This window comes from Lagopus muta, chromosome 2 (assembly GCF_023343835.1).
Source record: "Lagopus muta isolate bLagMut1 chromosome 2, bLagMut1 primary, whole genome shotgun sequence".
Lineage (NCBI taxonomy): Eukaryota > Metazoa > Chordata > Aves > Galliformes > Phasianidae > Lagopus > Lagopus muta.
The window spans coordinates 6,464,436-6,491,636 of record NC_064434.1 but is presented as its reverse complement, the minus strand read 5'-3'; the positions used below and the strand labels follow the sequence as shown (position 1 = coordinate 6,491,636).

General features: G+C 61.2%; 3 protein-coding genes and 5 non-coding genes across 9 annotated transcripts; 2 read left to right on the top strand and 6 right to left on the bottom strand.

The window, feature by feature from the left end:
• Positions 1-13: 13 nt before the first annotated feature.
• On the bottom strand, positions 14-7,689 carry AGBL5 (AGBL carboxypeptidase 5). Its single transcript, XM_048937355.1, is given in 14 exon segments — positions 14-254; positions 2,469-2,638; positions 2,719-2,906; positions 2,977-3,112; positions 5,126-5,295; positions 5,538-5,971; positions 5,974-6,011; positions 6,113-6,255; positions 6,258-6,293; positions 6,411-6,588; positions 6,953-7,119; positions 7,207-7,254; positions 7,256-7,380; positions 7,460-7,689. Coding segments are annotated over 14 exon segments (2,253 nt in total). The 5' UTR covers positions 7,650-7,689; the 3' UTR covers positions 14-24.
• Positions 7,690-7,941: 252 nt separating this feature from the next.
• On the bottom strand, positions 7,942-8,014 carry TRNAA-AGC (transfer RNA alanine (anticodon AGC)). Its single transcript has one exon. It is a non-coding gene; the product is annotated as a tRNA-Ala (tRNA).
• Positions 8,015-8,247: 233 nt separating this feature from the next.
• On the bottom strand, positions 8,248-14,219 carry TMEM214 (transmembrane protein 214). The gene is given in 17 exon segments (XM_048937508.1): positions 8,248-8,574; positions 8,728-8,879; positions 8,977-9,145; positions 9,405-9,501; positions 9,608-9,725; positions 9,822-9,935; positions 10,010-10,058; positions 10,193-10,284; positions 10,365-10,506; positions 10,956-11,057; positions 11,167-11,248; positions 11,575-11,680; positions 11,835-11,920; positions 12,267-12,401; positions 12,746-12,896; positions 13,598-13,735; positions 13,737-14,219. Coding segments are annotated over 17 exon segments (2,277 nt in total). The 5' UTR covers positions 14,154-14,219; the 3' UTR covers positions 8,248-8,447.
• A 151-nt stretch (positions 14,220-14,370) lies between these two features.
• On the top strand, positions 14,371-14,534 carry LOC125690262 (U1 spliceosomal RNA). The gene has a single exon (XR_007375585.1). It is a non-coding gene; the product is annotated as a U1 spliceosomal RNA (small nuclear RNA).
• A 637-nt stretch (positions 14,535-15,171) lies between these two features.
• LOC125690257 (U1 spliceosomal RNA) lies at positions 15,172-15,335 on the bottom strand. Its single transcript, XR_007375580.1, has one exon. It is a non-coding gene; the product is annotated as a U1 spliceosomal RNA (small nuclear RNA).
• Positions 15,336-19,446: 4,111 nt separating this feature from the next.
• Positions 19,447-19,610, top strand: LOC125690245 (U1 spliceosomal RNA). Its single transcript, XR_007375570.1, has one exon. It is a non-coding gene; the product is annotated as a U1 spliceosomal RNA (small nuclear RNA).
• A 637-nt stretch (positions 19,611-20,247) lies between these two features.
• On the bottom strand, positions 20,248-20,411 carry LOC125690233 (U1 spliceosomal RNA). Its single transcript, XR_007375561.1, has one exon. It is a non-coding gene; the product is annotated as a U1 spliceosomal RNA (small nuclear RNA).
• Positions 20,412-20,908: 497 nt separating this feature from the next.
• MAPRE3 (microtubule associated protein RP/EB family member 3) lies at positions 20,909-25,573 on the bottom strand. Of its 2 annotated transcripts, none has more exons than XM_048937478.1 (7): positions 25,469-25,573; positions 22,806-22,933; positions 22,578-22,723; positions 22,336-22,492; positions 21,707-21,858; positions 21,479-21,631; positions 20,909-21,388 (listed from the first exon to the last, which is right to left on the bottom strand). In XM_048937478.1, the coding sequence occupies exons 2-7, from the start codon at positions 22,924-22,926 to the stop codon at positions 21,320-21,322; spliced, it is 798 nt and encodes a 265-aa protein (XP_048793435.1). In that variant the 5' UTR covers positions 22,927-22,933; positions 25,469-25,573; the 3' UTR covers positions 20,909-21,319. The 2 variants fall into 2 exon arrangements, with proteins under 2 accessions (XP_048793435.1, XP_048793434.1); XM_048937477.1 differs by having other exon boundaries at positions 20,910-21,388; positions 22,291-22,492.
• Positions 25,574-27,201: the final 1,628 nt, after the last annotated feature.

Sequence of the window (27,201 nt, the reverse complement as noted above, 5' to 3'; positions counted from 1 at the left end):
ACCTGCAGGGAAGAGAGCAGAACATTAGGCCCGTCCCTTTCCGGTGCAACCGTGGCTGTGCCATGCTCCAGCCCCACATCCTTCAGACCCCCAGAGAAGTGGCCAGGCCCCCGCTCCCCCTTTGCACAGCCATACCTGCAGCAGCACGGTGCTGTGCGCAGCCCCCGGCTTGCTGCCACCACGGTGCGGAGCCTCCCGCAGTCTGTAGCTGGTACCCAATGCTGACTCCACACAGGCACCTGCCGGCAGGAACCCTGTGGGACAAAGGAGACGGCTCATTGCAGAGAGCTACATGAGGTGCTGCACGGCACTGAGGCCAGATCCCCCCCCTGCTGCACAAAGAGCATGAGGCAAGCACGGATCCCCCGGCACGAGGCACAGGCATGGCTTTGGCACAGGATCAGCCCCTGTGCCTGGAGGACTTTTTGGCAGCAGAGCCGGACTGGCTGCTGCCAAAGCTTTAGCAGCTGCTGGAACGCCGGCAGCGGGAGGGCGGTAACCAGCACGGCGCAGCTAATGGGAAACAGGATGCTGGAGTGAGAATAAAGAGCTACAGCCACGCGGCCCCGCACCGCAGGGACAGACTGTGGCCACAGACAAAGCCCTGAGCCTGCACTGCATGTCGGCAGGCATGATGGAGGAGGGCTGCTAATGAGTGCCTGCAGGGGACAGAGGATGAGCAGCAACAGCAGTGCTGAAGTCTGCAGGACGCAGCTCCTGAGATAAGGGGTGGGCTGGCCCTGGGAGCTGGGGAAAAGGAAACAGCACGGGGACTCTGAAGATGGCACAGAAAGCTGAGGAAGCAGGAAGCCTGAGCAAGAGTAGGCCCTATGCTGTGTGGGTCTCTGTGCAGCTAGAGGGGAGTTCTGGGTGTGCAGCAGCCAAACCCCACGTGCTGGTGCTCAGGGGCAATGGCAGCAAGCAGCAGTACTCAGCCTTGGGTTCAGCACAGCACCAGAGAGCTCTGAAATGAGGTCCCCTCAAGTCCAGCTGGACCAGAGCAGGAGCTCCTCATCTGACTCTGAGGAGGCAGCTGAGGAGGGGATGTGCCTGCCTGGGGTCAGGGCCAGTGGCACAGGATGTCCCTGTAACTTGTGGCATAGGACAGGCAGTGCAGCCAGGCTTGAGCCCTGACCCCCAATGTCCTGTGCAGGCGGCAGCGTCTGGCCCCTTTCCACGCAGCACACAGCTGTGTGCACAGGAAGGGGATGTGCCAGGGTAGCAGCCTCATCCCGTGCTGCCCCACACCACTGCATCTGAGTGCTTCTGTTTTCCAGCTGCATGGGGAAGGAAAAGGGAGCGGCAGCATCCCAGTACCACGAGGGGATGGCAGAGAGGAGGGTGGATGGTGAGGGGTTGACACGGCACAGCCAAGGGGTCGGGCAGCCTACAGCCACGCTTCCAACAGATGCTACACAAACACCGAAGCTGCACCGTGGCTGGAATGGTGCCCTGCTGGCACCGTGCTGGAGCTGCTGCATAATGCCACCATCCCTGCCCCAAGAGCAGGGCAGCCGGGCCCTCCAGCGCCCCCCCGCTGTCGTGCTGGCTCTGGAGCCCTGCAGGCTGCTGCTGGCGGGCAGCGTGCGCACGGCAGAAGGAACAGACGCCACAACGTGCCCACGGGAACACAAACCTTTTATTTCCTCCCTGCTGTGCTCTCGAGGCAGAGGAGAACCACTACAGAACACCAGGAGGCAACAACCATGGAGGAGGAAGCGATGCGTGCAACACACGCGAAGCACAGGGACACACCGACACTCAGTAACACGGTGGCACAAAGCCTGGACCCGAGCACAGCTCCACGCACACCCAGCAGCACCCGCAGCCCTCCGCTCTGAGCCCCACTGCTGGGGCTGCAGCCAAGCTCTGCTGTACTGCACACTGCTGCAGCCTTCCTGCAGCACTGCGGCTGTGCCCACCTCTGGGCAGCGCCCTGCAGTGAAGGGTACGGCCACCGCCTTGCTTTGTCACCATGTGGCAGGGCTGTGCCTGTGCCTCCCAGGTGAGCGGGCAGCTTGGCACGCGCCTGCAGCACCCTCAGCCACTGCCTGGGGTACAGAAAGGCACTTTGGTGTATCCCCAGGAACGATCTGGGTGGCACAGGCTGCGGGGTAAGAGGTTTTCACACTGCTCTGCCCTCCACACAGTGATGCTTCAAGCCCAGGGCACGGCGGGGCCGTGGCAGTGGGCAGCGAGCGTGGCCCAGATGTGGGGCTGGGCGCTGTGCTGGCCCTGCAGCCCCATAGGATGCTGCCATCAGGGGTCTCTTGCCACATGTCCAGGGCCCTTCTGAGAGGACGGGGCAGCCGCTCTCACACACAATTCTTCCACACAAACCCACTTTTGTCACATCAAACCGAAGTGTTACGCCGTCACCGAGCGCTCCTCGAGTCAGGGCTGCGGCTCAGTGCAGCAGCTCGGCAGGCACTGCAGCACGTGTGCAAGCAGCCACCAGCCCGCCTTACCTCGGAGCGGTGCCAGGGGTTGTGTGTCACCCTTCTGCGGGCCCGGAGCATCCACAGCAGCACCTGGGAAGCTGGGCGAGGCTCTGACGCGGGGCGAGTCCTGCTGGCTGCCGTGGCTGAAGCTGCGCACGCGGGACAGGGCGCTCTCTGAGGCTGAGGTCGGGAGCCCGCTGCCAGGGGAGGAGAAGCAGACCTGAGTGTGAGCCGGTGGCTCGGCCCTGCCCTCACAGTACAACTCCCCGACCCTCACCCGGCACTCCTGGGGGGGCTGCGGCCTTCTCTCTTCCGCACGCAGGCTCCGTTGCCCCGCGTGCCACGCACGTGCTTCAGCATCCAGGCCCGCAGGTTGCTGAGGCAGCTGTGCTCCGACAGCACGATGCGTGGCCACGGGTTGCACTCTGCCATGTCCAGTGCAGCCACGGCCAGCGCCCTACCGACCTGCAGGGTGAGGGGAGGCAGTGAGACGTGGCCCCACCGTGCGGCCCCACTGCCCAGCGGCGCCTCTTACCTGCTCAAACAGCTCCACAGTGTATTTGGAGGGGAAGGAGGGTGGTGGCGGGGGGCTGGCGCGCCCGTTGTCATGGCAGGCCAGAGGGATGCTGTTCACCGAGCGGCCCGTGTTGTAATTGCACTCCAGTGTGTAGCTGTGGGACAGAAGGGAACGCAGCCGTTAGTAACGATGGCCACAACACAGGAGCTGGGGAGGCCTATGGAAGAGAGCGAAGCAGAGAGCATGAGCACGGCCCTGGGATGGGGAGAGACTTCAGCATCCATACAGGGGAGGCCTCGGACCTCAGCCAGGACAGGAGGGCTCCAGGAGGTGGTTTGTTCTGCTCAAGGACAGGACAGCAGATATGAAAAACCACAGGCAAACAGCAGGGCTGGGGGTGGGCACAGGGCTCCTGACACAACACAGAGGAATTCTCTCCTTCCGTGCAGCTTTGAGCTTGTTGCACCACAGGGAGCAGCGATGCAAACACAAATCCCAGACTTCAGGAAACAATTGTGGCACTTCCTCCTCCTCCTCTGTGCCCCAGGGGCAGCACATGGGGCCTCCCTGACAGAATCATACACCTGTTAGGGTTGGAAAAGAGCTGCAAGATCAAGGACTGTCAGCCTGACCTCCCATGTGCCACCATTACGCCACGTCCCTCTACACCAGTGCTGTTGTGCCACTCTGCTGCTCCAATCTCTGCTGTAAGGAGGTCATGGCTATGTTTCCTTTTTGAGCAGGTACAGAGGAATGAGCGTGGCTCTTCTCACAGCAGGGAACAAAATGACTTGATGGTGAGGCTCCCAATCATAGACTGGCCTGTGTTGCAAAGGCCCACAGTGCTCATCCAGTTCCAACCCCCTGCTGTGTGCAGGTCACCAACCAGCAGCCCAGCTGCCCAGAGCCACATCCAGCCTGGCCTTGAATGCCTGCAGGGATGGGGCATCCACAGCCTCCTTGGGCAACCTGTGCCAGTGCCTCACCACCCTCTGGGGGAAAAACTTCCTCCTAAGATCCAACCTAACCCTCCCCTGTCTCAGTTTAAAACCATTCCCCCTTGTCCTATCACCATCCACCCTCATAAACAGCCGTTCTCCCTCTTGTTTATACGCTCCCTTCAAGTATTGGAAGGCCACGAGGTCTCCCTGGAGCTTTCTCTTTTCCAAGCCAAACAAATCCAGTTCCCTGAACCTATCTTCATAGTGCTTTCCTTCATCCTCTGCCTCACTCTATATTCTCAAGAAGCCTGCAAGAACTTTTCCATTTGCCATGTTATTGTTCTTTGTTTCAACAGTCGGCCTTTCTCTGCCCTCAGCGTTTCCAAGCTGCATGTAGAAGTAATGGCTTTTCAGATCAATGATTAACGTGGCCACAGGCAGTACTCTTTGTATCTCGGGTACAGGAAATTAATTCATGCTCAGGAGCGACTGAGAAAAATAATTGTGATATGAACACTCAGTGAGCACTGCTTCTGTGCCAGAAGTCACTGCTCTCTAAGGGTGCTGGGGAATGCCTTCCTGGGACAAGTGCAGAGGATTGGTGGGCTGCCCCAGGTGATGCACTAGCTGAGAAAGGTTCATTAGCTATCATACGTGGGGACTGGGGGATCTGCTAAGGAGGTGTTGCACAACCGACTTCTTACTGCCCTTCCCTGGTGGTTCCCAGCAGCCCTCCCTCTGTTCCCAGCAACCACAACAGAAACAGTCCAAAAATATCACATTGCTGCCAAACAGAGGCATGCAGCTGCTACAGAGCAGAAGAATGCCCTCAGCTTGCATACCACAGCAATCTCGTGCGTGAGATCTGCAAAACTGAACCTCTACAATGAGTTTGAATCACAGCTAAATGCAAACATGTCCATTTGGGAAAGTGCTCTCTGTCTGGAAAGCAAGCAAACATGCACCACAAGTGCTTGGACAAGAACTGGGTGACCTCTGTGGTTCTTCCCAGCCGAAGCCATGCTGTAGAAAGTCAGAAGAGCTGCAGGAGGGTCAGAGAGGCAAGGAGAAAAAGCAGAGAGGATGCGGGCAGGATGCACCTGCATTGTGTCGGCGCTCCCACATCTGCCTCCAGCAAACCCAGCTCTTTGCCTGGGCCTGGACCAGATCCATCTGCTGGCTGACACTGGTTGGTGCAGCACAGTGTGATGCGGAGCTCTGCCTACCTGTGGATGATGCCCAGCGCTTTGTAGATGGCCACACGCCCACTGCCCTCCTTGGACTGCCCGTCCCGCTTGTCTTTGGCATACATATTCTTCTCTGAGAAGTTGCAGCCCGTGAAGTCAAAGTGAGGTGAGTTCAAGGAGATGAGCTTAGGGAACAGCATGTTCTCCACCTGCGGCGCAGAGGGCAGGAGGTGATGCTGTGTCCCAGCAACACCCCTGGGATGCTGCAGGGCAAGCATCCCCTGCCCACAGCCAGCAGCAGGCACGGCTCACCACACTGCCCTCATCCTTTATGGGGCACAGGGGCAGCTCCCCATCCTTCCCACGCCAGGGCTAGGACCGGCTACAAGTCCCAGCGCCGTGAGACCACAGCAGTGAGACCACAGCCCCGAGGCAGAGCTCCTAACCTCACCTGATCGTTCTCATCGCTGAAGCTGTTCCCGTACATGAAGCAGCCACGCTTGGAGGCGTGCCCATGCAGGTCGACATAGTAGGCCAGCCCGCTGTGCTGGGGTAGGATGGCTTCGGGAAGCGGCAGCGGCTGCCCAGCTTCCTCCTCGCAGCGCTGTGCAGGGAGGATCAGGTCCACCTGGGGTTTCTGAGAAGGGTCGAGGCCCCGACTCCAAGTGCTGGAAGCGTTGCGGAGGTTGTTGGTTTTCTCCAGCTCCGACAGCGCTGCCTCTGGGATGGAATGGTTGGAAGATCTGGTGCTGAGCACACTGGTGCTGAGCGGTGAGACGTAGGTCCTCCAGTCGGGGCTGCCCGGCAGCACACGGCTGTGCACGTGGTGGTACAGCAGCACTGCTTTGGCCCCGTACACGGCGGGGTGCAGCTCGGCATCGGGTTGAGGTACTGTCGGTTCAGGTTGACCCCACGTGAGTCAGTCCTGCAAAGGGCCACGTTGCGTTGAGCCCCGAGCCCGTCAGCACAGCTCCTCCTGCAAACAGCTGGGCTGTATGAACCCCAGAGTGAGAGAGAGCCGCTCACCGGTAGTGACCTCGCACCACTCCATCTGGGTTCAGCATGGGAATGAGCTTAAAGACGAACATGCGACGCAGCATCTGGGCACGGGGGTCCTCCTCGCGCAGGATGAAGTGCAAGAAGCCATTGAAGACGAAGCTGGAGGGTGTGTCTCACCGGGGTGCACGCGGCTGCTCAGGAAGAACACCTGGGGGCGAGCAGAGGCGTGACAGGCAGCGCTCCCACCCGGGCCCCGTGTAGCTCCGATGCTGAGCCCCATTTGGGGTGGCAGGCACGCTCTGGGGTCCCTGGAGCAGCTGCTCACCCTCTTGCCCGTGAAGCAGCGTGGCCGTGGCGTGGCCGTGTCTGGGAAGAGCTTGTCGAGCCGCGGCTCACGCCGCTCCTGCATGCCGTGGCAGGAGGTGACGGTCAGCAGGTCGACGCGCAGCTTGTCCAGGGAGTGGCACAGCAGCTCCCGGTGGTAATAGACTGAGTCCAGGGGGCTGTGGGGAGAGGGGCGAGCTCAGGGGACGTCGGCCCAAGTCCTCACCGCTGGGCTTTTGGGGCCGGCCGTCACAACTTGCAGCTGAGCCTCGCTGGGACGGGAATCAGAATCAGAGCAGCGAAACCGAGACAAGCAAACCTTCCCGCAGGCAGGAAGCAGAAAGGAAGCGAGGCTCTGCCCGGCACAGCGCTCAGCCCTCTGAGAACCCCTTCTCCTTTCCAGGGAAGCAGTTCCAGCCCAGCCCCTCCCCGAAGCGAAGCTCCGAGCCGCAGGGCTCGGCCCTCGGCCCCCCAGCCTTCCCTGCAAGCACATGCAGGGCAGCGCGAGCCGGGAGCAGGGAGCGCCGTGCCCCATCCCTGCACCTGCTGGGAGCCATGTGCCGGCACTCCTCAAAGCGGCTGTCCAGCTGCGCCAGCATCTCCTGGCACTCCGTGTAGGAGAAAGGGTAGCAGAAGGCAAAGTAGGTGGTGGTGCCGCGGTGCTCCAGGAAGCGGTGCACAAAGGACAGCACAAACTGGGCCTCCACCATCTGGGAGAGACACAAAGCGGAGCTGAGCGGGCAGCACGCAGCCATGCACAGCCGCTCCCGACCGCCCCAGCCGGGCCTTCCCCGCACCTGGAAGCAGGGCCGCTCGCGGACGCGCTCCCAGCGGGGCGCCGCCGGGCACGGTGCGAACGAAGGGCGCCATGCCGTGCGCGTACAGCCGGCTCTGCCGGTTCATGTTGAGGATGTGCAGCTTGATCAGCTTCCCGGGCGCGCCGCCGCGCACGCTGAAGTAGAACCACGACCCTGCGGAGGGCGGGCGCGGAGCTGCATGGAGCTGCACGGAGCTGCACGGAGCTGCGCGGTGCCCCGCCCGCTCGTTACCTGTTGCCGTTCTCGTACTCGGTGTGCGCGCAGTCGGGCCGCGTCCACACGTTGAACTCGTAGTCGGCGGCGGGCAGCGCGGAGCCGCCGGGCGCGGCGGGGCCCTCGGGCGGCCCCACCTGCTCCACCCGCGCCAGGTTGCCAGAGTCGAAGCGGGAGCTGAAGAGCAGCCCGCCGCAACGCACCTCCATGGCCGCCCCGCCGCCGCCGCCACCGCCGCTCCGCAGCAACGCGCCCGCCCGTTGGACGCCGCCCCCCAGCAACGCGGCCGCCCATTGGACGGCGCCACGGCAACGGCGACGCGCGAGCCTGGGCCTCCCGCCATTGACCACGCCCCCTCCGGCTGGCCGCCTCCCCGCCGCTCCCCCGTTCTCCGGCCGCCCGCCGCGCACACGCGCGCACCCACCCACACCCGAACAGCCGCGTACACACGGCGGAGCCCGCAGGCGCAGTGCGTGTAGGTACGCGCGGCTCCAGCAAAACTGGAGGATGCGGGCATCGATCCCGCTACCTCTCGCATGCTAAGCGAGCGCTCTACCATTTGAGCTAATCCCCCACACTGCTGAAGCGGTGTTGCGCCACCGCCCTTATACTGCCGCGGACAAGGCGGACCTAAATCCACCTCTATCTTCATTGCTATCTGCACCAGCGCCAGGATAAGGAACGAGACAGCGATCGCGGTTCCATCCATTAATCCTTCGCTCCGTCCTTCCCCTCCGACCACCCTCTTTCCCCTCCCACCTTCCCTCCTACAGCCGCCGCGCAGGACAAAGGCACACAGAGACCAGAGGTGCTGAGCTCATTCATTGCCCCGGGTCGGGGGGGAAATATCCCAACACCTCTCACCCCGCAGCTGAGGACACCCAGTGACACCTGACTGCACGTCGCCAGGACACCCACAGTGACCCCACAGAGACAAGAGGGGGGCAATCCCTGGTGGCAGCAGCAGCAGGGGCAGCTGCACCACATCCCCCCACCCCGGGAGCAGCTCAATGTCCAGAAATCATGGCCAGGGCCCAGTTCTTGAGGGCAAGGGTTGTTTTCTGCAGGTAGAGCCAGGAGGAATAGGTAAAGCTGCTCAGGTGCTCCCTCACACAGTCCCACGACACTTCTCCACTGCCAAAGAGAGGAGAATGGTTCCATGCCTGGCAACACCTGAGCCACGGGCAGCATCCCCCCACCCCACTGAGCTGCACAGCCCCAACGTGCCCAGTCCAGGAGTGGGGCAGCAGCACAGCACCACATATGGCACCAAATGGCGGTGCTCACTTGCAGGCATCCACACAGTGCTTCCATGCCTGCTGCAGCGCGGCAGACACGTGCTCCAGCAGCGGCAGCAGGCAGTTCCGCAGCAGGAAGAGCAGCAGCTCCCGCATGCACTCAGCAATCTGCCAAACAGCTTCGGGGACCCGGGACTGGAGCTGTGGGGAGAGAGAAGAGATCAGAGGCTCAGGCTGGGAGCAGAGCAGCCCCACACGCCCTCACCCTTGGGCACCGCTCATCCCCTCCCATCCTCACCCATTCCAGCAGCCAGAGCAGGCACTCCCCAGCCCAGGAGAGGAACGAGAAGCACTGCTTGCTGATGTGCAGGGTCAGCTCGGCCGCCTTCGCCCAGAGAAGCTGCAGCATCTGCTGCAGGAGAGCCGCGGCACAGGAGCAGTAGGGGGGCAGCGTCCTCTCCAACCACCTGCAAGGGAACGCAGGCTGAGGCCGCGCCGGGCGCGCCTGGCACCGACGGCAAAGCCACGGGAGCATACGTGTACCTGGAAACCGCCGCCGCAGCCAAGGGAACGGGAGGAACTCAAGAGCTGAGCGGAAAAGCACTTCCAGGAGCACCCGGGGAACGCTTCCCGAGCAAAAAGGGCTCCCTACAGAAATCACTTTGTGCTGCGTTAGCCACTTCACACCTCTCAGTTGCGGCGCTGCCGAGCGCCGGGGACACTGACCTGTAGCCCTCCAGTGAGAAGTGGGCCGCTTTGTGCCAGGCGTGCTGCCAGGCGGGCAGGATGCCGGAGGAACGGAGCGCGTGGGCAGAGGCGGAGGCTGCAAGAAGAAAGCGGCACCTGAGCACAACGCAGCTCTGTCCCCATGTCGTTTCTCTCTGGGGCAACTCAGGGGAGACACGGAGGCTCCCACTGCCTGGCCATACCCTGCAGAGAGCCGTGTGTCTGAATGTCGTGTATGAGGAAACCGGCAGCAAACACCAGCAGGATGAGCAGCAGGCGGGACCAGTAGAAGCCCCAGCCCTTCATCTTCTGCAGCAGCAGCTATGAAGTAGCAAAACGGCCCCGTCACACCATGCCCACTGCCCCGGTAGGGAGCAAGCAGCCTCTGCCTGGCACGGAGGCACGGCCCTGGCTCACCTTGCAGGCAGTGTCACACATAGCCACATCCTGCTGGCTGCCAGGTCCCTTTGCAACCAGTTCCTCGTTGGTCACCTTGAAGGAGTGAACGGTCTCCTGCAGGGCCTGGTGTGCCTGGAGACAGTGGAGCTGCAATGGTTGGAGGGAGCTCAGCATCGGGTGCCCAGCCCCTCATGGCTCACTCCTACCTTCCTGCTGCCGCTGTCCCAGGTCTCCAGCAGATGGTTCAGGAGCAAGCTGGGGGGCAGAAGGAAAGCAGGGCACAGTTGGCACTCAGCAGCAATGCGTGTGCTCCCCAGCACTGTGCCAAAGCACACCCAGCAGCCAGGCCAGACACAGCAAAAGCCTGGAGCGCTGCCCGCTGCATCCACCTGGACTGGGAGAGGTGCTTGGTGTAGAGCTGCCTCCAGACACTGAAGCTCAGCGGGTCCAAGCTCAGGCACTGGCTCATAGAGGTCAGGAGCTGCAGGGAGAACCGTACCTGCTGCTGCCACACCGCCCACAGGATGCACAAAGACCCGGCACCCCCAACCCCCTTCTTACCTCCTTCTTCATGGCAGGCGGGCAGCTCGGTGTGGCTCGGGACAGGAAGGAGGGGAAGTAGGTATGCAGCGTTGTCTCCGGCCTCGCGCCCAGCGCCAGCACCTTCAGGCGTGGGTACAGCCGCCGCAGCTGCTCCTGCAGGCTGGGAGAGGTGCTGCCTGTGGCCGCTGGTCTCATTCCCATCCCCACACTGCCCCACGTGCTCCCTGCAGCGTGACTTGTCTGAGCTGTCCCTGAGCCCACAGTGTGACAGAACAGTGCAACGTTCACATCTCACCCTGCTCTGAGCTCCCTGACCAGCACCAGGAGCACCTGATGTGCTCACTGAATGCTGCAGAGGCACACTAAGGGTTGGCTGGGGACAGCTGCCTCCATCACGTACAGCTGGCTGCCAGCTCCTCCCTCCCTGGTGCCAATGGGTTTCTCACACCCCCCCGAATTCCCTACTGCCATCTCATGATGCCCCCTCAATCTCATTGTGCCTCCCCCTGGGGCATCAGGAGCTGCATGTCCCACACAGTGTGGGGAAGCATCGAGACTGGGACACTGTCCCCACACTGCTCTGCATGCTGCCGGGTGGCACAGCCCTACCTAGGTGACAGTGAATTGTTGGGCATGAAGGCGAAGTCCAGGAGGGGAAAGAAATCCTTGGGTCCAATCATGCCAAAGCCTTTGGTCAGATTTGGGTGCATCCTGCAAAGCAGAGAAGCATACACACGCTCCGTGAGCAAGACACAGAGGCACTGCAGCCCAGCAGGCTCTGCCCTTGTCCAAACAGACACAAACCCGAGGGATAACTCACGTCAGCAGGCGGTCCAGGTAGGAGACAGCATATGGGGAAAGTGCCTTGATGCCAAGCACAGGGAGCATCACGCCAAGCCAGACTGTGAAGAGAAGCATCAGCCCAGTGCTGGCAGCACCGGGACTGCAGCCAGCATGAGAGCCAGGCATGCTCCCACTGTCAGCAATGGGCTCTGCTGGCTGAGCTCCAGCAGCAGGAAAATAATAAAGCACTTCCCAATGTTTACAGTGCTGACACTGAATAGCTCTGTGTGTTTACACATCTATAAACACGCTCCCTCCCTGATGGCTGTGGCAGCTCATGTTTGACGTATACAGCCAAGACACAGACACAACACACAATGGGATGAACAGTTCATGGGAGCCACTCCAGGCAGACAGGATCCCATCAGGGCACATGAGCTCTCACCTCTCAAGCCTTCAGCCAGGTCAGTGAAGCCAGCTTGCCCCAGAGCCCACAGGATGGTCAGGCACTTGGCCGGCCGGTTTTGGTGTGAGCGCAGCAGCTCCAGGTACTGGGGAAACAAAGAGGGGTGGCTCAGCAGGCCTATTGTCCATCTGTCCCACCCCAGCACCATGCTGTGACATGTGGGGACATGGCCACAGGGACTCATGGAAGCGGGCAGAGCTGAACTGCCTGGGATCTCAGGTGGACAGCATGTGCCCAGCTCACCTTGCCAGGTTGGCGGTGGCAATTTTAGGCCGTTCCAGCAGCACGGCCTGGATGCAGATCCTGTACCCGTGTAAAGACTCCCCTGGAACAGCAAAGGGATGAGGTTAAGCTTCTTCCTGGTAATCATCCACAGCCCCACTGCGCTCCTAGGAATGCTGCAGCTGCTCCAGGCACCAGGTGAATCCCACCAGGCACTGGGATGGTGACTGTGGTGACACTGCCCCAAAGCACCCCCAGAAAGCGTCTGCACCAAGTTCTCCACAACAACAGTGCGGGGCTCCCATCTTGCACCCACTGTGCCTGAGCCAACAAGCTTCCTTCCTCACCCCACACAGAGTGTTGTTCTCAGCACAGGCAACAAGCAGCAAAATCATTCCCACATCAGAACCCCCACCAGCACCGGGCTGCTCTGCAGAAAGTGTGCTCACCAGGGGTCTTGTCCAGTTCCTGCAGCATGGTATAAATTAAGTGATCAAAGAAGAGCTCCAGCACACCAGAAGATTTTCCCAGCAGGGATCTGATGGCATTCTTCAGCTCTTTACTCACGAGACAGTACGGATAATCTGTGGGCAATACAACAGGTGAAGAGGAACTCAGTGAGCATAGGCTGTACAGGGTATGCCACTGGGTGACGTATAAAAGGAAGACTTGAGGAGCTAGAAGATATGGTTGAGGAGCTACGAGATATGGTTTAGAGACTTGTGGTAGCAACGGTAGCGGGAGGATGGTTGGACTAGATGATCCTGCAGATCGTTTCCAACCTTGTGATTCTATGATTCTGTACCCAGCAAGACAAATATCACAGCATCAGTTAAACTCTATATTATATTCCTGCAACACACAGCACCACAGAGGAGCCATGCAGCACACAGAGCCACAGAGACCTCCTCCCATTACAGGCACTGACCGTGGGTGTGCTGGCTGAGTGCCGGGTCACTCTTGGGAGCCTGCAGCTTGTAGTTGAGGCAGCCGGCCAGGTCCTTCACCCAGACTGAGGGGTTCTCTGGGAACATGCTCTGGCTCTTGTCCAGCTCCTTCTGCAGGTCAGCCACGTTGAACTGTGATGAGAGGTGGCTCTGAGATGCGTGGGGCCAGGCATGCAGCCCCTTTCTCGCCCCACGTGCTGCATTCTGTGCTCCAAATGTGTTTTCTTTAAGCTAAGGAAGGTCACTGAGGAACACAAGCAGCGTGCCTATTGCCTATTGCCTATCGCCTGCATGACAAGCCTGACCTCGGAGTGGGTGAGGCACTGGCACAGGTTGCCCAAGGAGGCTGTGGATGCCCCATCCCTGCAGGCATTCAAGGCCAGGCTGGATGTGGCTCTGGGCAGCCTGGGCTGCTGGTTGGTGACCCTGCACATAGCAGGGGGGTTGAAATTAATGAGCATTATGGTTCTTTTCAACCCAGGCCATTCTGTGATTCTATGACACAGCTCAGCCTTAAGGAGCTGAGGAGGTGCAGCAGCACTCAATGGCTGCTGGCAGCTGTGCAGCCCAACTCAGGGCAGCACTGGGGTCACCGTCCATAGAGGCAATCAGAGAGCAGGGCTGTGGCACTGAAGGATAGGCTCAGTGGGCACGGCAGGGCGGGCTAGGGTCAGACGTGGGAATCTCAGAGCTCTTCTCCAACCCAAATGATTCCAGGCCTTTAGGAAAGCGCCAGCAGCGACCAGACACAACCACGGCAGCGCCGTCCCTATGCTGGGGGTGGGGCCGGGCCATCCCTCCCGCATCGCAGCCGCCCCCCCCGCCCCACTCACGGCTTTGAGCGCCTCCTCCAGGGAGCGGAACCGGCCGGGCCTGGAGCCGCCATCCCCGGCCGCCTTCCGAGATCCCTTTCCCGACTGCTGCTGCTGCTGCTGCCGCCGCTGCTGCTGCTGCTGCGGTTCGGCCGCCGCCCTCCCGGCCCGCGCGGCGCGGGGCGCGCTCGAAACCGAGCTCGAAAAGGGTCTCGGTGGTGGCGATGGGCGCTGCGGAGACCGTGGGGGGATCTCGGGGCCGTCCCGCGGGGCGCCGCCCCCTGCGAACCACCTCCCAGCGGCCGCCGCCCGCCGAGGCCGGGCTCACCGCCGCCATCGCCGCCGGAGGAAGCGGAGCGCACGGCGCCGGGACGGGACGGCAGTGCGCGAGCGCCCACCGCGCCCGCCGATTGGCTGAGCCCCACGACACGTGCCCGGCGCGCCGCTTGCCACGTCTGCCCCAGCCCCTCTGCCGAGTCACGTGGTCCGACGGCGAGCCCCGCCCCACGGTGAAGGGATAAGCGTGAAAAGGGGGCGCTAAAGGAACAGCAGAGCGGGCTGTAGGGCGAGGGGCCATGCAAATCAGTTCGCGCGCTGCATGACGGGAGCGCAACAAACCGGGAAACGGAACGCGCGTGGATCCCCGTGGCGCCACGTGCGCCTCCGTGGGGGAATCTTGGGGCAGGGAGCGAAGTACCGCCTCGGCACGGGGAGGAGGGTGTTCGAGGAGCGGGTCGCCGTGCATTGCGGGCTGGTGGCGGGGCGTGGGGAGCGGGGCGGCGGGAGAACAAAGCATACTTACCTGGCAGGGGAGACACCATGATCAGGCAGGTGGTTTTCCCAGGGCGAGGCTCATCCCCTGCACTCCGGGTGTGCTGACCCCTGCGATTTCCCCAAATGCGGGAAACTCGACTGCATAATTTGTGGTAGTGGGGGACTGCGTTCGCGCTCTCCCCTGGTCATTGCGGTTAACAGCAGAACTCGCCTATTTCACAGCGCTCTGTCGCTCTTCTTCGCTCTCTGCTCCTCTCCTTCCCGCCGCTCTCCATGTCGCCATGCTCCGTTCCGGAGCGGGGCTGCTGCCAGAAACGCGTTTGTTTCATCCATCGCTAACGCATAACTACGCTGGAGACGAGCAGCTGTCCTCTCCAATGCCAGTTGTTCTTGTCTCTCCCGTTGCCCTGCCTGGAGTCTGCTGAGACAAACTGACTAGACAACAGCCTCCTGGTTTCTGTCAAGACGCGTTCAAGATGTTGTGCGTTCACCCACCCAACTGCGTAACACCGTGGCTCTTTTTCTGCAATCAGATTTCTGGATCTCGGGACGGCTACACGGTTAAGAGCACGAGGTGGAGCATCGGGCCGCAGCTCCGCACCGCGAGGCACTTCGGACCCCGGCAGCGCTCGGAACCGTTCAGAGCGCAGAGCGGGGCTGCTGGGGGCGAAGCGTGAAGCGCAAACGGGCGCGGCTATGCAAATAGGGCGGTGCGCGAGGCATGCCGGATATCACAGAGCTAGCCTTTAACAGCGATAACTGGACCCGCAGATCTGCACCTGAAGGATCAGTAGCTGCCATCTGTCCTTTGACCACAAAGCCAGGGGAGAGCGCGAACGCAGTCCCCCACTACCACAAATTATGCAGTCGAGTTTCCCGCATTTGGGGAAATCGCAGGGGTCAGCACACCCGGAGTGCAGGGGATGAGCCTCGCCCTGGGAAAACCACCTGCCTGATCATGGTGTCTCCCCTGCCAGGTAAGTATGCTTTGTTCTCCCGCCGCCCCGCTCCCCACGCCCCGCCACCAGCCCGCAACGCACGGCGACCGCCGTCCCCAGCCACTCTTCCCACTCTGCTCCCCGTCCAACTCCGCGCCCCTCTCCAAGCCCCGCGCCGCGACCCACGCAGATTCTACGCGGCTTCACGCGCGTTCTGTTTCCCGGTTTGTTGCGCTCCCGTCATGCCATTCGCGGGTCGATCTGCATACCGATCCGCACGGCCCCGCCCCTTGCCGAGGCCGCGCCCCGCAGCCCCTCTGCCGTGCGCTCTAACGCCGGGCCCGCGGCATTCAGGACGGCGGCCCTGCGCGGAGGGCGGAACCGGAAGTGGGGATCAGCCGCGGCGTGGAGACGCTGCGGTGCGATTGGCTGCCGGCGGCGGGGGCGGGGCCATAGAATGATAGAATCATAGAATCGCTCAGGTTGGAAAAGAGCTTAAAGATCATCGAATCCAACCACAACCCAACTATACTGCCCAACTCCAACAGCCCTCTGCTCAATCACGTCCCTGAGCACCACAAACAAATGGATTTTAAACACATCCAGGGATGTGACTCAACCACCTCCCTGGGCAGCCCATTGCAGTGCTTAACAACCCTTTCTGTAAAGAAGTGTTTCCTGATATCCAACGTAAACTGACCCTGGCACAACTTGAGGCCATTTCCCCTCATCCTGTCACCAGTGAGAAGAGACCAGCCCCGCTCTGCTGTAAGCACCTTGCAGATACTGGAAGAGAGCAATCAGGTCTCCCCTCAGCCTCCTTTTCCCCAGACTGAACAGCCCCAGTTCCTTCAGTCTCCCTTCACAGGGCACATTCTCCAAGCCCTTCACCAGCCTTGTTACCCTCTTTTGAACCTGCTCCAGCACCTCCATGTCCTTTCTGTACTGAGATGCCCAAAACTGAACGCAGTACTCAAGGTGAGGCCTCACCAATGCCAAGTACAGGGGCAGGATGACTTCCCTAGTCCTGCTCACCACACCATTCCTGATACAAGCCAGGATGCCACTGGCCTTCTTGGCTGGACATATTCAGGTGGCTCATATTCAGCTGGCTGCCCATCTGCACACCAAGGTCCCTTTCCATCAGGCAGCTTTCCAGCCACTCCTCCCCAAGCCTGTAGGGTTGCCTGGGGTTGTTGTGACCAAAATGCAGGACCTGACACTTGGCCCTACTGAAACTCACACAGTTAACCTTGGCCAATCAATCCAGTCTATCCAGGTCCCTCTGTAGTGCCCTTCTCCCCCAGGCAGATCAATACTCCCTCCCAACTTGGTGTCCTCTCAGACTTACTGAGGGTGCACTCATTCCCCTTGTCAACATCATTAATAAAGATGTTAAAGAGAAGCAGCCCCACTACCAAGCCCTGGGGGACACCATTCGTGACTGGCCACCAACTGCATTTAACTCCATTGACTGCAACTCTTTGGGCCTGGCCATCCAGCCAGCGTTTTGCCTAGTGGGGGCATATGCCCATCTAAACCATGGGCAGCCAGCTTCTCCATGAGAATGTTGTGGGGGACAGTGTCAAAGGCTTTACTGAAGTTCAGGTAGACCACACCAACAGCCTTACCTTCATTCACTAAGCGGGTCACCTTGTCATAGAATGCAATCAGGTTTGTCAGACTGATCTATCATTCGTAAACCCATGCTGACTGGGCCTGATCCCCTGGTTGATCTTGAACAGGTCCATGATGGCTCCCAAGATTATCTGTTCCACAACTTCCCCCGGCACTGAGGTGAGGCTGATAGATCTGTAGCTACCAGGATCATCTTTCCGGCCCTTTTTGAAGATGGGCTTCACATTTGCCAGTCTCCAGTCTGCTGGGCATTCCCGGTTAGCCAGGACTGCTGAAGGATGATGGAGAGTGGCTTGGCAACCACATCCTCCAACTCCCTCAGCCCCCTAGGGTGCAATCTATACGGCCCCACAGATTTGTGAGCACCCAGCTTTTGGAGCAGGTCCAAAACCATCTCATCATGGGTTATTCTGGGCCTATCCTGTTCCCCATCCCTATCTACCAGCACAGGGGGCTGTGTGCCCAGGGAGTAACAAGTCTATTAAAGACTGAGGCAAAGAAGGCATTAAGTACCTCAGCCTTATCCTGATCCTTGGTCACCAAGTTGCCCTCAGCGTCCAACAAGGGATGGAGATTCTCCCTAGCTCTCCTCTTGCCGTTGATGTATTTATAGAAATATTTATTCTTGCCCTTTACCTTAGTGGCAAAGTTCAGTTCTAGCCAGGCTTTGACTTTTCTAATTTTCTCCTTGCACAGCTTCACTGCGTAGTTGTAACCATCCTCAGAAGCTTGCCCACTCTTCCAGAGACCATAAACTTTCCTTCTGTTCTTGAGTTCCAGCCAAAGGTCTCCGTTCAGCCAGTTCACCTCCTTGCCCGTTGGCTCATCTTCCATGACTTGGGGATGGCCAGCTTAAAACTACTTCCTTAAAGTATTCCCAGCCTTCCTGGGCTCCCACACTCTCCAAAACTACATCCCAAGGGACCCTCTCACCTATGGTCCTGAAGAGGTTCAAGTCTGCCCTCTGGAAGTCCAAGGTGGCAGTTCTGCTGGCTCCCCTCCATGGTTCAGCAAGGATCAAGCAATCCAGCATCTCATGATCACTTTGCCCCAGACGGCCTCCAACCTTTACATCCCCCACAAGAACTTCTGTTAACAAACAACAGGCCCAGGATTTTGCTTCCCCTTGTTGGCTCCTTCACCAGCTGTGTCAGGAAGTCATCCTCCACACACTCTAGGAACCTCTGGAACTGCTCCCTATCTGCTGTATTATAAACCCAGCAGATGGCTGGGAAGTTGAAGTCTCCCATGAGAACAAGGGGCAGTGACCTTGAGACCTCAACTGTCTATAAAGTGTCTTGTCCACCTCTTCATCCTGTTTGAGTGTCCTGTATCAGACTCCCATGACAATATCAGCCTTATTGGCCTTCGCTTTTATTCTGACCCATAAGCTCTCAACCCAATCACAACCATCATTAATTTCCATACATTCACCATCTTAACATAGAGGCTACACCACCACCTTTCCTGCCTTGCCCATCTCTATTGAAAAGATAGCAGCCATCCTGCACGATGGCCTCCAGCTCCTCCAGTTTATTCCCCATGCTGCGTGCATTGGTGTAAAAGCACCTGAGCTGGGCCTCCTTTGGAGTGGCAGTAGCCCTAATATCCTCATGACTATCCTCAGGTGTTTCCACAGCCACCAACCTCATGTTCTTCCCACAAAAGGGTGAGTCGTCCTCCTCCACCAAGACACAAGGCTGTGGGAACTTACTAGCACATCCCCCCCCTACAAGCACTGGGGTGTTACATACAGGCTCCATTCTGGTGACCCCAGTTACACCCTCCATCCCCCCTTTGTACCTACTTTAAAGCTCTATCAATGAACCTTCCCAACTCCCAGTGTAAAACTCCCTTCTGCCAGTGGGAGAAGCTACTCCTGTTTATCCCCTGAAATCATAGAACCACAGAATCATATACTGGCCTGGGTTGCAAAGGCCCACAATGCTCATCCAGTTCCAACCCCCTGCTGTGTGCAGGTCACCAACCAGCAGCCCAGGCTGCCCAGAGCCACATCCAGCCTGGCCTTGAATGCCTGCAGGGATGGGGCATCCACAGCCTCCTTGGGCAACCTGTTCCAGTGCCTCACCACCCTCTGGGGGAAAAACTTCCTCCTAAGATCCAGCCTAAACCTCCCTTCCTGCTCCCTGCAGCAGGAGTCGCCAATGACAGCGACCCGTCGGTTTGGCTTTGCTGAGGAGGTCTCCGTGCTAATTCCGGTACGGCTGCAACACAGCGCGCGCCGAGGCGCTGCTGTGAGCGGAGCTGCTGCGGAAGGGGGCAGTGCCGTGCGGATCGGTATGCAGATCGACCCGCGAATGGCATGACGGGAGCGCAACAAACCGGGAAAAGCAACGCGCGTGAAGCCGCGTAGAATCTGCGTGGGCCGCGGCGCGGGGCTTGGAGAGGGGCGCGGAGTTGGACGGGGAGCAGAGTGGGAAGAGTGGCTGGGGACGGCGGTCGCCGTGCGGTGCGGGCTGGTGGCGGGGCGTGGGGAGGGGGGCGGCGGGAGAGCAAAGCATACTTACCTGGCAGGGGAGACACCATGATCAGGCAGGTGGTTTTCCCAGGGCGAGGCTCATCCCCTGCACTCCGGGTGTGCTGACCCCTGCGATTTCCCCAAATGCGGGAAACTCGACTGCATAATTTGTGGTAGTGGGGGACTGCGTTCGCGCTCTCCCCTGGCTTTGTGGTCAAAGGACAGATGGCAGCTACTGATCCCTGCGGTGCAGATCTGCCGGTCGAGTTATTAGTCTTGGCGGCTAGCTCTGTGATATCCCGGCACGCCTCGCGCACCGCCCTATTTGCATAGCCGCGCCCGTTTGCGCTTCACGCTCTGCCAACAGCAGCCCCGCTCTGCGCTCTGAACGGTTCCGAGCGCTGCCGGGGTCCGAAGTGCCTCGCGGTGCGGAGCTGCGGCCTGATGCTCCACCTCGTGCTCTTAACCGTACGCCGTTCCGAGATCCAGAAATCTAATTGCAGAAAAAGAGCCACGGTGTTACGCAGTTGGGTGGGTGAACACACAACATCTTGAACGCGTCTTGACAGAAACCAAGAGGCTGTTGTCTAGTCAGTTTGTCTCAGCAGACTCCAGGCAGGGCAACGGGAGAGACAAGAACAGCTGGCATTGGAGAGGACAGCTGCTCGTCTCCAGCGTAGTTATGCGTTAGCGATGGATGAAACAAACGCGTTTCTGGCAGCAGCCCCGCTCCGGAACGGAGCATGGCGACATGGAGAGCGGCGGGAAGGAGAGGAGCAGAGAGCGAAGAAGAGCGACAGAGCGCTGTGAAATAGGCGAGTTCTGCTGTTAACCGCAATGACCAGGGGAGAGCGCGAACGCAGTCCCCCACTACCACAAATTATGCAGTCGAGTTTCCCGCATTTGGGGAAATCGCAGGGGTCAGCACACCCGGAGTGCAGGGGATGAGCCTCGCCCTGGGAAAACCACCTGCCTGATCATGGTGTCTCCCCTGCCAGGTAAGTATGCTTTGTTCACCCGCCGCCCCGCTCCCCACGCCCCGCCACCAGCCCGCACCGCACGGCGACCGCCGTCCCCAGCCACTCTTCCCACTCTGCTCCCCGTCCAACTCCGCGCCCCTCTCCGAGCCCCGCGCCGCGGCCCACGCAGATTCTACGCGGCTTCACGCGCGTTGCTTTTCCCGGTTTGTTGCGCTCCCGTCATGCCGCGCGCGGGCCGATTTACATATCCCCACCCACTAACGACCATTTCCCGCGCACAGTCTCCGCTCTGCGTAGCCTTGCCTCTCTTCCGCTTCGGCTACTTCCGCCGTGCCCCACTTCCGCCCTGTCTCCCGCAGTAGGCGGTGCTGCGGGACGCTGGTAGCGCGGCGTTATGCGGGCGCACGGCGTTGTACCACGCGAAGTTTATTTTAAATAAAACCGAACACAGATGCGCGCTGTGCAACCGCGGTGACGGCGCTGAAAGCGATGCAGCGAGGGGGAAGGCCGGGCCGGGCCGCTCTCGGTACCCCCCCCCACCCCCCACAGCGCCCGGACCCGCGCTGCCCCCACCGGGCCGGGCCTTCCTTCTCCTCCTCTTCCTCCTCCTCCTCCTTTTCCTCCTCCTTTCAGGGCTGCGGGCCCGGCGCGGACCCCCCGACTCAGGGTGGAGGCACCGGGGCTGCCCCCCACCCCGTCCCAAAGCCATGGCACAGTGGGGGCGGAGAGGAACTGAAATAAATATGGGGTGAAAGGGGCGAGGGTGGGGCTGGGGCGCGTCCCCCCCGGCAGACGCACGGCCCCGCTCCGCTGTGCGGTGTTTGGTTTATTGTGGACATCGGCATCGTCCCACGGAGCTGCGATGGCGGTGGGGTGCTGGGACTCGGGCCTCAATGTCTATGGAGGGGTCGGACGTGGGGTGGGGCGCGGTGGGTCAGTACTCGTCCTGCTCCTCCGTTTGCTGCTCCTCCAGCTCGTCGTCCTCCGGCGGGGCGAAGCCCTCCTGCGGGGGACACGGCACCGTCAGCACCGGGACTCGATGAACAGCGAGCCCGGCCCCGGGGCTGCGGAGCAGGGCACACAGGGCACGCACCTCGGTGGCGTAGAGCACGCTGACGATGCCGCTGATGATGGGGCTGTTCTCGTTCTCGTGCTCCTGGCAGATGAGTTCGATGTCCCGCAGTTTGCTGAAGTAGAAATCCCGCTCCTTCTCCAAGCCGTCCACCGTCAGCTTCAGATCCATCAGCTGCAGGCGGATGGGGACGTTAGCACTGACTGGGGGGGTTCCCCTCGTTCCGTGCTCCCCGTGTCCCCAGTGTACCTGCTGGTTGAGCTCCAAGATCTGTGCGTCAGCCTCGGGGCCCCCGTTGCGGGTGGCAGGTGAGTTTTTCCGCAGGATGCCAGTGGGGACGTTGCCCAGGCGTGCCGGGTGCTGCGTGTTCTTGGGGCCCGTGGGGGAGGTCCTCTGTGGGACTTGGGGGGGCCGGAGAGCAGCATTAATACCGGGGAACCCCCACCTGGTGGCAGCAGGCTGAGGGGCTGAGCTGCCCCCGTGCCTCAGTTTCCCCAGGCAGAGCCCTCCCCGCGCCCCTCGCAGCCCCTGTGCAGGTGGTGCTTGTGACCGAGGGGGGGCTTTGCCATGCAGGCAGCCAGCAGGCACTCATCCACGGGGTCAAGGCACCGTTCCCGGGTCGTGGCACTGTCCTAAGTTGTGGCACCGCCCCTGGGTTACAGCACAGCCCTGGGTTGTGGCACTGTCCCCGTCCTACCGCGGTGTCCCCTGCCTGTCCCCAATGGCTGCAGGCAGCAGAGCGCAGGCAGGGCAGGGTGGGGGCACGCCGGGGGTGCACACTGAGCGCAGTGAGAGCAATGTGGGGCACAGGAGGCGGGGGTCCAGGGCATTACCTGCAGTGCCAATGAGTTTCTTGGGTTTGTTGAAGCTGTGATCACCTGGGTTAGGGGCAGGCGCCGCGTCCTGGCCCTGCCGTGCCAGCAGCGGGTTGTATTCCTTCCCGTCATAGTTGGCATCGAAGAACTTCTTGAACCATTGGATGAACTCAAAGTTGTCCTGGAACTTTCCCTTCACCAGCCTCTCCACTGCGATGATCTGTGGGGACATACGGGCTGGGGGCCGCCCTCCCCACCCAGGACCCCCCGGTGTGCCCCCCCCCCCCCCTCACCCCAGGACCTACCTTATCCACTCCCATCTTCTTGAAGGCGGCCTGCAACACTTTGAAGTTGTGGATGTACTCGTGCTCCAGTTTGGCCTGGAACTTCACCTTCCGCAGGTGCACGCAGCCGGGAAACAGCATGTCCATGAACTGGCAGTAGGCAGCCCCTGGGTGGGGGACAGGAGGGAAACATGTCAGGTGGCTGTGACACCCCCAGGGGGACACCACGGGGTGGTGGCACATCCCCACCTGAGCAGAGCTGCTCGATCTTGGTGTAGTTGAGCTGCAGGGAGTCGTTGACCCAGGCCAGCATGTCATGGCGGCTCAGGTTCTCGCTGGTCACCGAGGTGGAGTACACATTGACGGCCATGCCCCAGCTGCAGAGAGATGGGCTGTCATGTGGGATCCCCCAGCCTTCCGTAGGGCACGGCTGTGGGGCAGGAAGCAGCCTTTCCCATCAGGAACCCCGCTCTGCGGTGCATGGCTGTGGGGCAAGATGCGGTCCTTCCCATGGAGATCCCTCTCTCTGGGGCAGGATGTTACCCTCCCTGCTGAGTACTGAGCTGGTGCCATTGGGACCTCTGTCTTCTGTGGGCGCAGCTATGCGGCAGGATGCAGCCCAGTGCCACTGAGACCCTCCCCTCTGGGGGTCATGGCTGTGGGGCAGGATGCAGCCCAGTGGCATTGAGACCCTCCCCTCTGGGGGCCATGGCTGTGGGGCAGGATGCAGCCCAGTGGCATTGAGACCCTCCCCTCTGGGGGTCATGGCTGTGGGGCAGGATGCAGCCCGGTGCCACTGGGAGCCCCTGTGGGGGGGGGGACATGGTTGTGGGGGAGGGGGAGCAGGATGTGACCCTCCCCATTGGGATGTCCCACCCACGGGGCATGGCTGTGGGGCAGAAGATGCATTATGCAGCCAGGTACCATCACGATGCCCCAACCACAGACATGGTGCTGGGGGGCTGTGGGTGTGCCACCAACCCCTTAAGCAGCTTACAGCCCCCCCGGCCCGGCCCAGCCCTCGATTGCATCCTAATCTGCCCAGGGTACACTGGAGCAGGGCTTACAGGGGCAACATCTGCCAAGAGATCCCGTGCCCAGATGGCGAGGGGATGCGGGGCAGGGCGCAGCCCCCAGCCCCAGGGCACAGCACTCGGGGTGGGGGGGGAAAGGCCACGGTGCTGCACTTTCACCCCACACCCAATGCTGGGGATTGGGCACACAGCAATCAACCCGCCGGTTGTGGCCAAAGGCGTTGGGAAGCGACCCTACTGCACTGGGGGTGTTGCGGGGGTCCCTTCCTCCCCCCGCAGCCCCCAAGCCCCCATCCATAGGCATTAATCCGCTTTCACTCTGCAGCGCACATCAGAGATCACGGCTTAGGAGCCAGCTGCGAGCCACGCTCTGGATAGGAGGGGGGAGGAGAGGGGAGGGGGAGCAGAGCCGTCTCCTCCCCATCAGCCGGGGTGCAGCCAACCCTCTGGGTCCCCCCGGCCCGGAGCTGCTGGCGCGGGGGGAGCGGAGCTGAGTCATGCACGGCGCTGAGCCACGCACTGCGGTGCCGCCGTGCCGCTGGCACACGGTGCGAGATGGGGACAGCCCTGTGGGCACCGCGGCCCCGGGATGCCCGACGTGGGGCTCAAACAGCATCGGGGGGAGCTCGGCGTCTCCTCCCTGTAGTGAGACAAGGACTTTCGCTCGCAACCGCGGCGGCGAATCCAGGTCAACCCCGTGCCAGACGTGGTGCCACGCGTGCCAGCCCGGGGTGGGAACCGCCGCCGTGCCGCGGTATCTGTCAACCGGCATCCTCCGGGCGACGGGATTTGGAGGCTGGCGGTACGGCGCTGAGCCCACGCCAAAATGGGGGGAAAGGGGAAACCCTGCGGCTGGGGGAGGAGCGGGGATCCTGGGAGGAGAGACCGCAAGAATAGGGGGAACCCCCGGGATTGGGAGGTCCTCAGGATTGGAGGATAGAGCACCCCAGGAGGAGGGATGCCACGATCGGGGGGACCACAGCAGCAGAGACTCCAGGAGCCGGGGGGGACTCCAGGAACACAGGGAAACCCAGGAGTCTGGAGAATCCCACAGTCAGGAGGGGACCCCCAGGACTGGAGGGATCCCAGGAGCATAGAGACTTCAGGATCGGAGACCCCAGAATCGGGGACCTCAGGTGCTGGGAGAGGGGGGAGGACAGCCGACACCTCAGGATCCCAGCAGGAGGAATCCCTCACTCAGCGAGACCCCAGAAGGTGGCAGAGACCAGGACCGGGGACCGCAGGAACTCGGGGGGGCAGCAGAAGGATCTCAGAATTGGGGTCTCCCGGAGCAGAGCAGAGCAGAGCACAGCTCACGTCCCGTTCCGCGGCTCCGCTCCCCCCCCCCATCCCCGCGGCCCTGCGGCAGCGCAGCCGCGCCACGGGGCGGGCAGGCCGGGAGCTTAGCTCTGCATTTCAATTGTGGCACAGCGCAAAAAAAACGTCGGGGAGAGCGGCGGGACGGGAACGGGAGGCGGGGGTGCGGGGCGGGTGTGGGATGGATGGAAGGTGCGTGCGGGGGGGGGGTGCGGGATGGATGCAGGGAAGGTGTGGGATGGATGCGGGATGGCAGGGATGGCAGGGATGGCAGGGATGGCAGGGATGGCAGGGATGCGGGACGCGCCGTGCCACCGCTATGCCAGCCCTGTGCCACCGCCGTACCGGAGCCCCAACGCCGCCGCCCGGCAGCCCCACAACGGCCACCCCCCCCCCCCCCCCCCCCGCAGGGCCGCTCCATCCCGGAGGGCCGTTCGGACCCCCCGTCCCCTCCCTGTCATCCCCGGACGAAGCCGTGCCCGCCCCCCCCTCGCTCCCCGTCGCCGCGCCGTCTCCCCCTCCCCCCGCCCCGCTCCCCCTCCCCTCCCGCTCCCCGCTCACCGCTCGGGCAGCCCCCGCCGCTCTCCGCCGCCCGCAGCGCTCTGGGGTCCGGGCCGGCACCGGGCGGGCACTGCGCATGCGCTGCCGTCGCTTTCCCCGCTGCGGGGTGGAGCCACGCTGACCGCGCCCCGCGTCGTCACGGCAACGAGCGGAGGGACCGCCCACTTACCTCCGTCGCCGCTTCCGGCATGGCGCCCCCTGGCGGCCGGCGGTGGTGGAGGACTGTGGGAGCCTCCGAGGATCCGCCGGGGGGCGGTGCAGGTACCTCCCCGCGTCCCCTGGTCCCCGTCCTCAAGGCCCGGCTCCCCGCACCCCCGTGTTCCTTTATCCCCATCTCTCTGTGCCCTCGTATCCCCATGTTCTTATGGGGATCCCACATGTGTGCGTCCCCACAACACCGTGTCCCCATCTTCGTGTCCCTTTGTCCTCACGTCCCCATATCCCCGTATTTTCATGTCCCCATGTCCCTGTGTCTCCACACTCCCATATCCCCATGTCCCCACTTCCCCGTGTCCCCACATCTTCATGTCCCCATCTCACAGAATCACAGAATGGCCAGGGTTGGAAAAGACCTCAAGGATCATGAAGCTCCAACCCCCTGCCACATGCAGGGCCACCAACCTCCCCATTTCATAGCAGCCCAGGCTGCCCAGGGCCCCATTCAATCCGGCCTTGAACACCTCCAGGGATGGACGGGGCATCCACAGCCTCTCTGGGCAGCTGTTCCAGCACCTCACCACTCTCTCTGTAAAGAACTTCCCCTGACATCCAACCTAAATCTTCCCTCCCTCAACTTCAAACCATTTCCCCTTGTCCTGCTGTTATCTGCCCTTTCAAAGAGTTGATTCCCCTCCTGTTTGTAGGCTCCCTTTAGGTACTGAAAGGCTGCACTGAGGTCACCCCACAGCCTTCTTTTCTCCATGCTGAACAAGCCCAGCTCCCTCAGCCTGTCTTTGTAGGGGAGGTGCTCCAGTCCCCTGATCATCTTTGTGGCTCTCCTCTGGACCCTCTCCAACAGCTCCCTGTCTTTCTTGTACTGAGGGCTCCACACCTGCACACAGTGGTCCAGATGGGGCCTCACAAGAGCAGAGTAGAGGAGGACAATCACCTCCCTGTCCCTGCTGGCCACCCCTCTGCTGATGGAGCCCAGGATTCCATTTGCTTTCCAAGCAGTAAGAGCACACTGCTGGCTCATGTTCAGCTTTTCATCCATCAGGACCCCCAGGTCCTTCTCCACAGGGCTGCTCTCAAGGACCGCTCCTTCCAGTCTGTAGGGATGCCTGGGATTCCTCTGCCCAAGTGTAAAACCTTGCACTTTGTGTTGAACCTCACCAGGTTCACCCTGGTCCACCTTTCCAGCCTCTTGAGCTCCCTCTGCATGGCATCCCTTCCAAACTTGCTGAGGGTGCTCTCGATTCAGTGGTCATTGATAAAGATGTTAGATAGCACTGGTCCCGACACAGACCCCTGGGGGACGCCGCTCATTACCAGCCTCCACCATTGATAACCACCCTCTATCTGTGGCCTTTCAACCAGTTTCTTATCCATTGAATGGTCCACCCATCAAATCCACATCCCTCCAATTTGGAGATAAGGATGTGGAGGGGGACCATCTCAAAGGCCTTGCTCAAATGGAGGTAAATGACATTGGTCGCCTTTCCCTTGTCCACCGATGCCATCAATCCATCATAGAAGGCCACCAGATTGCTCAAGCATCACCTTCCTCTGGTGAA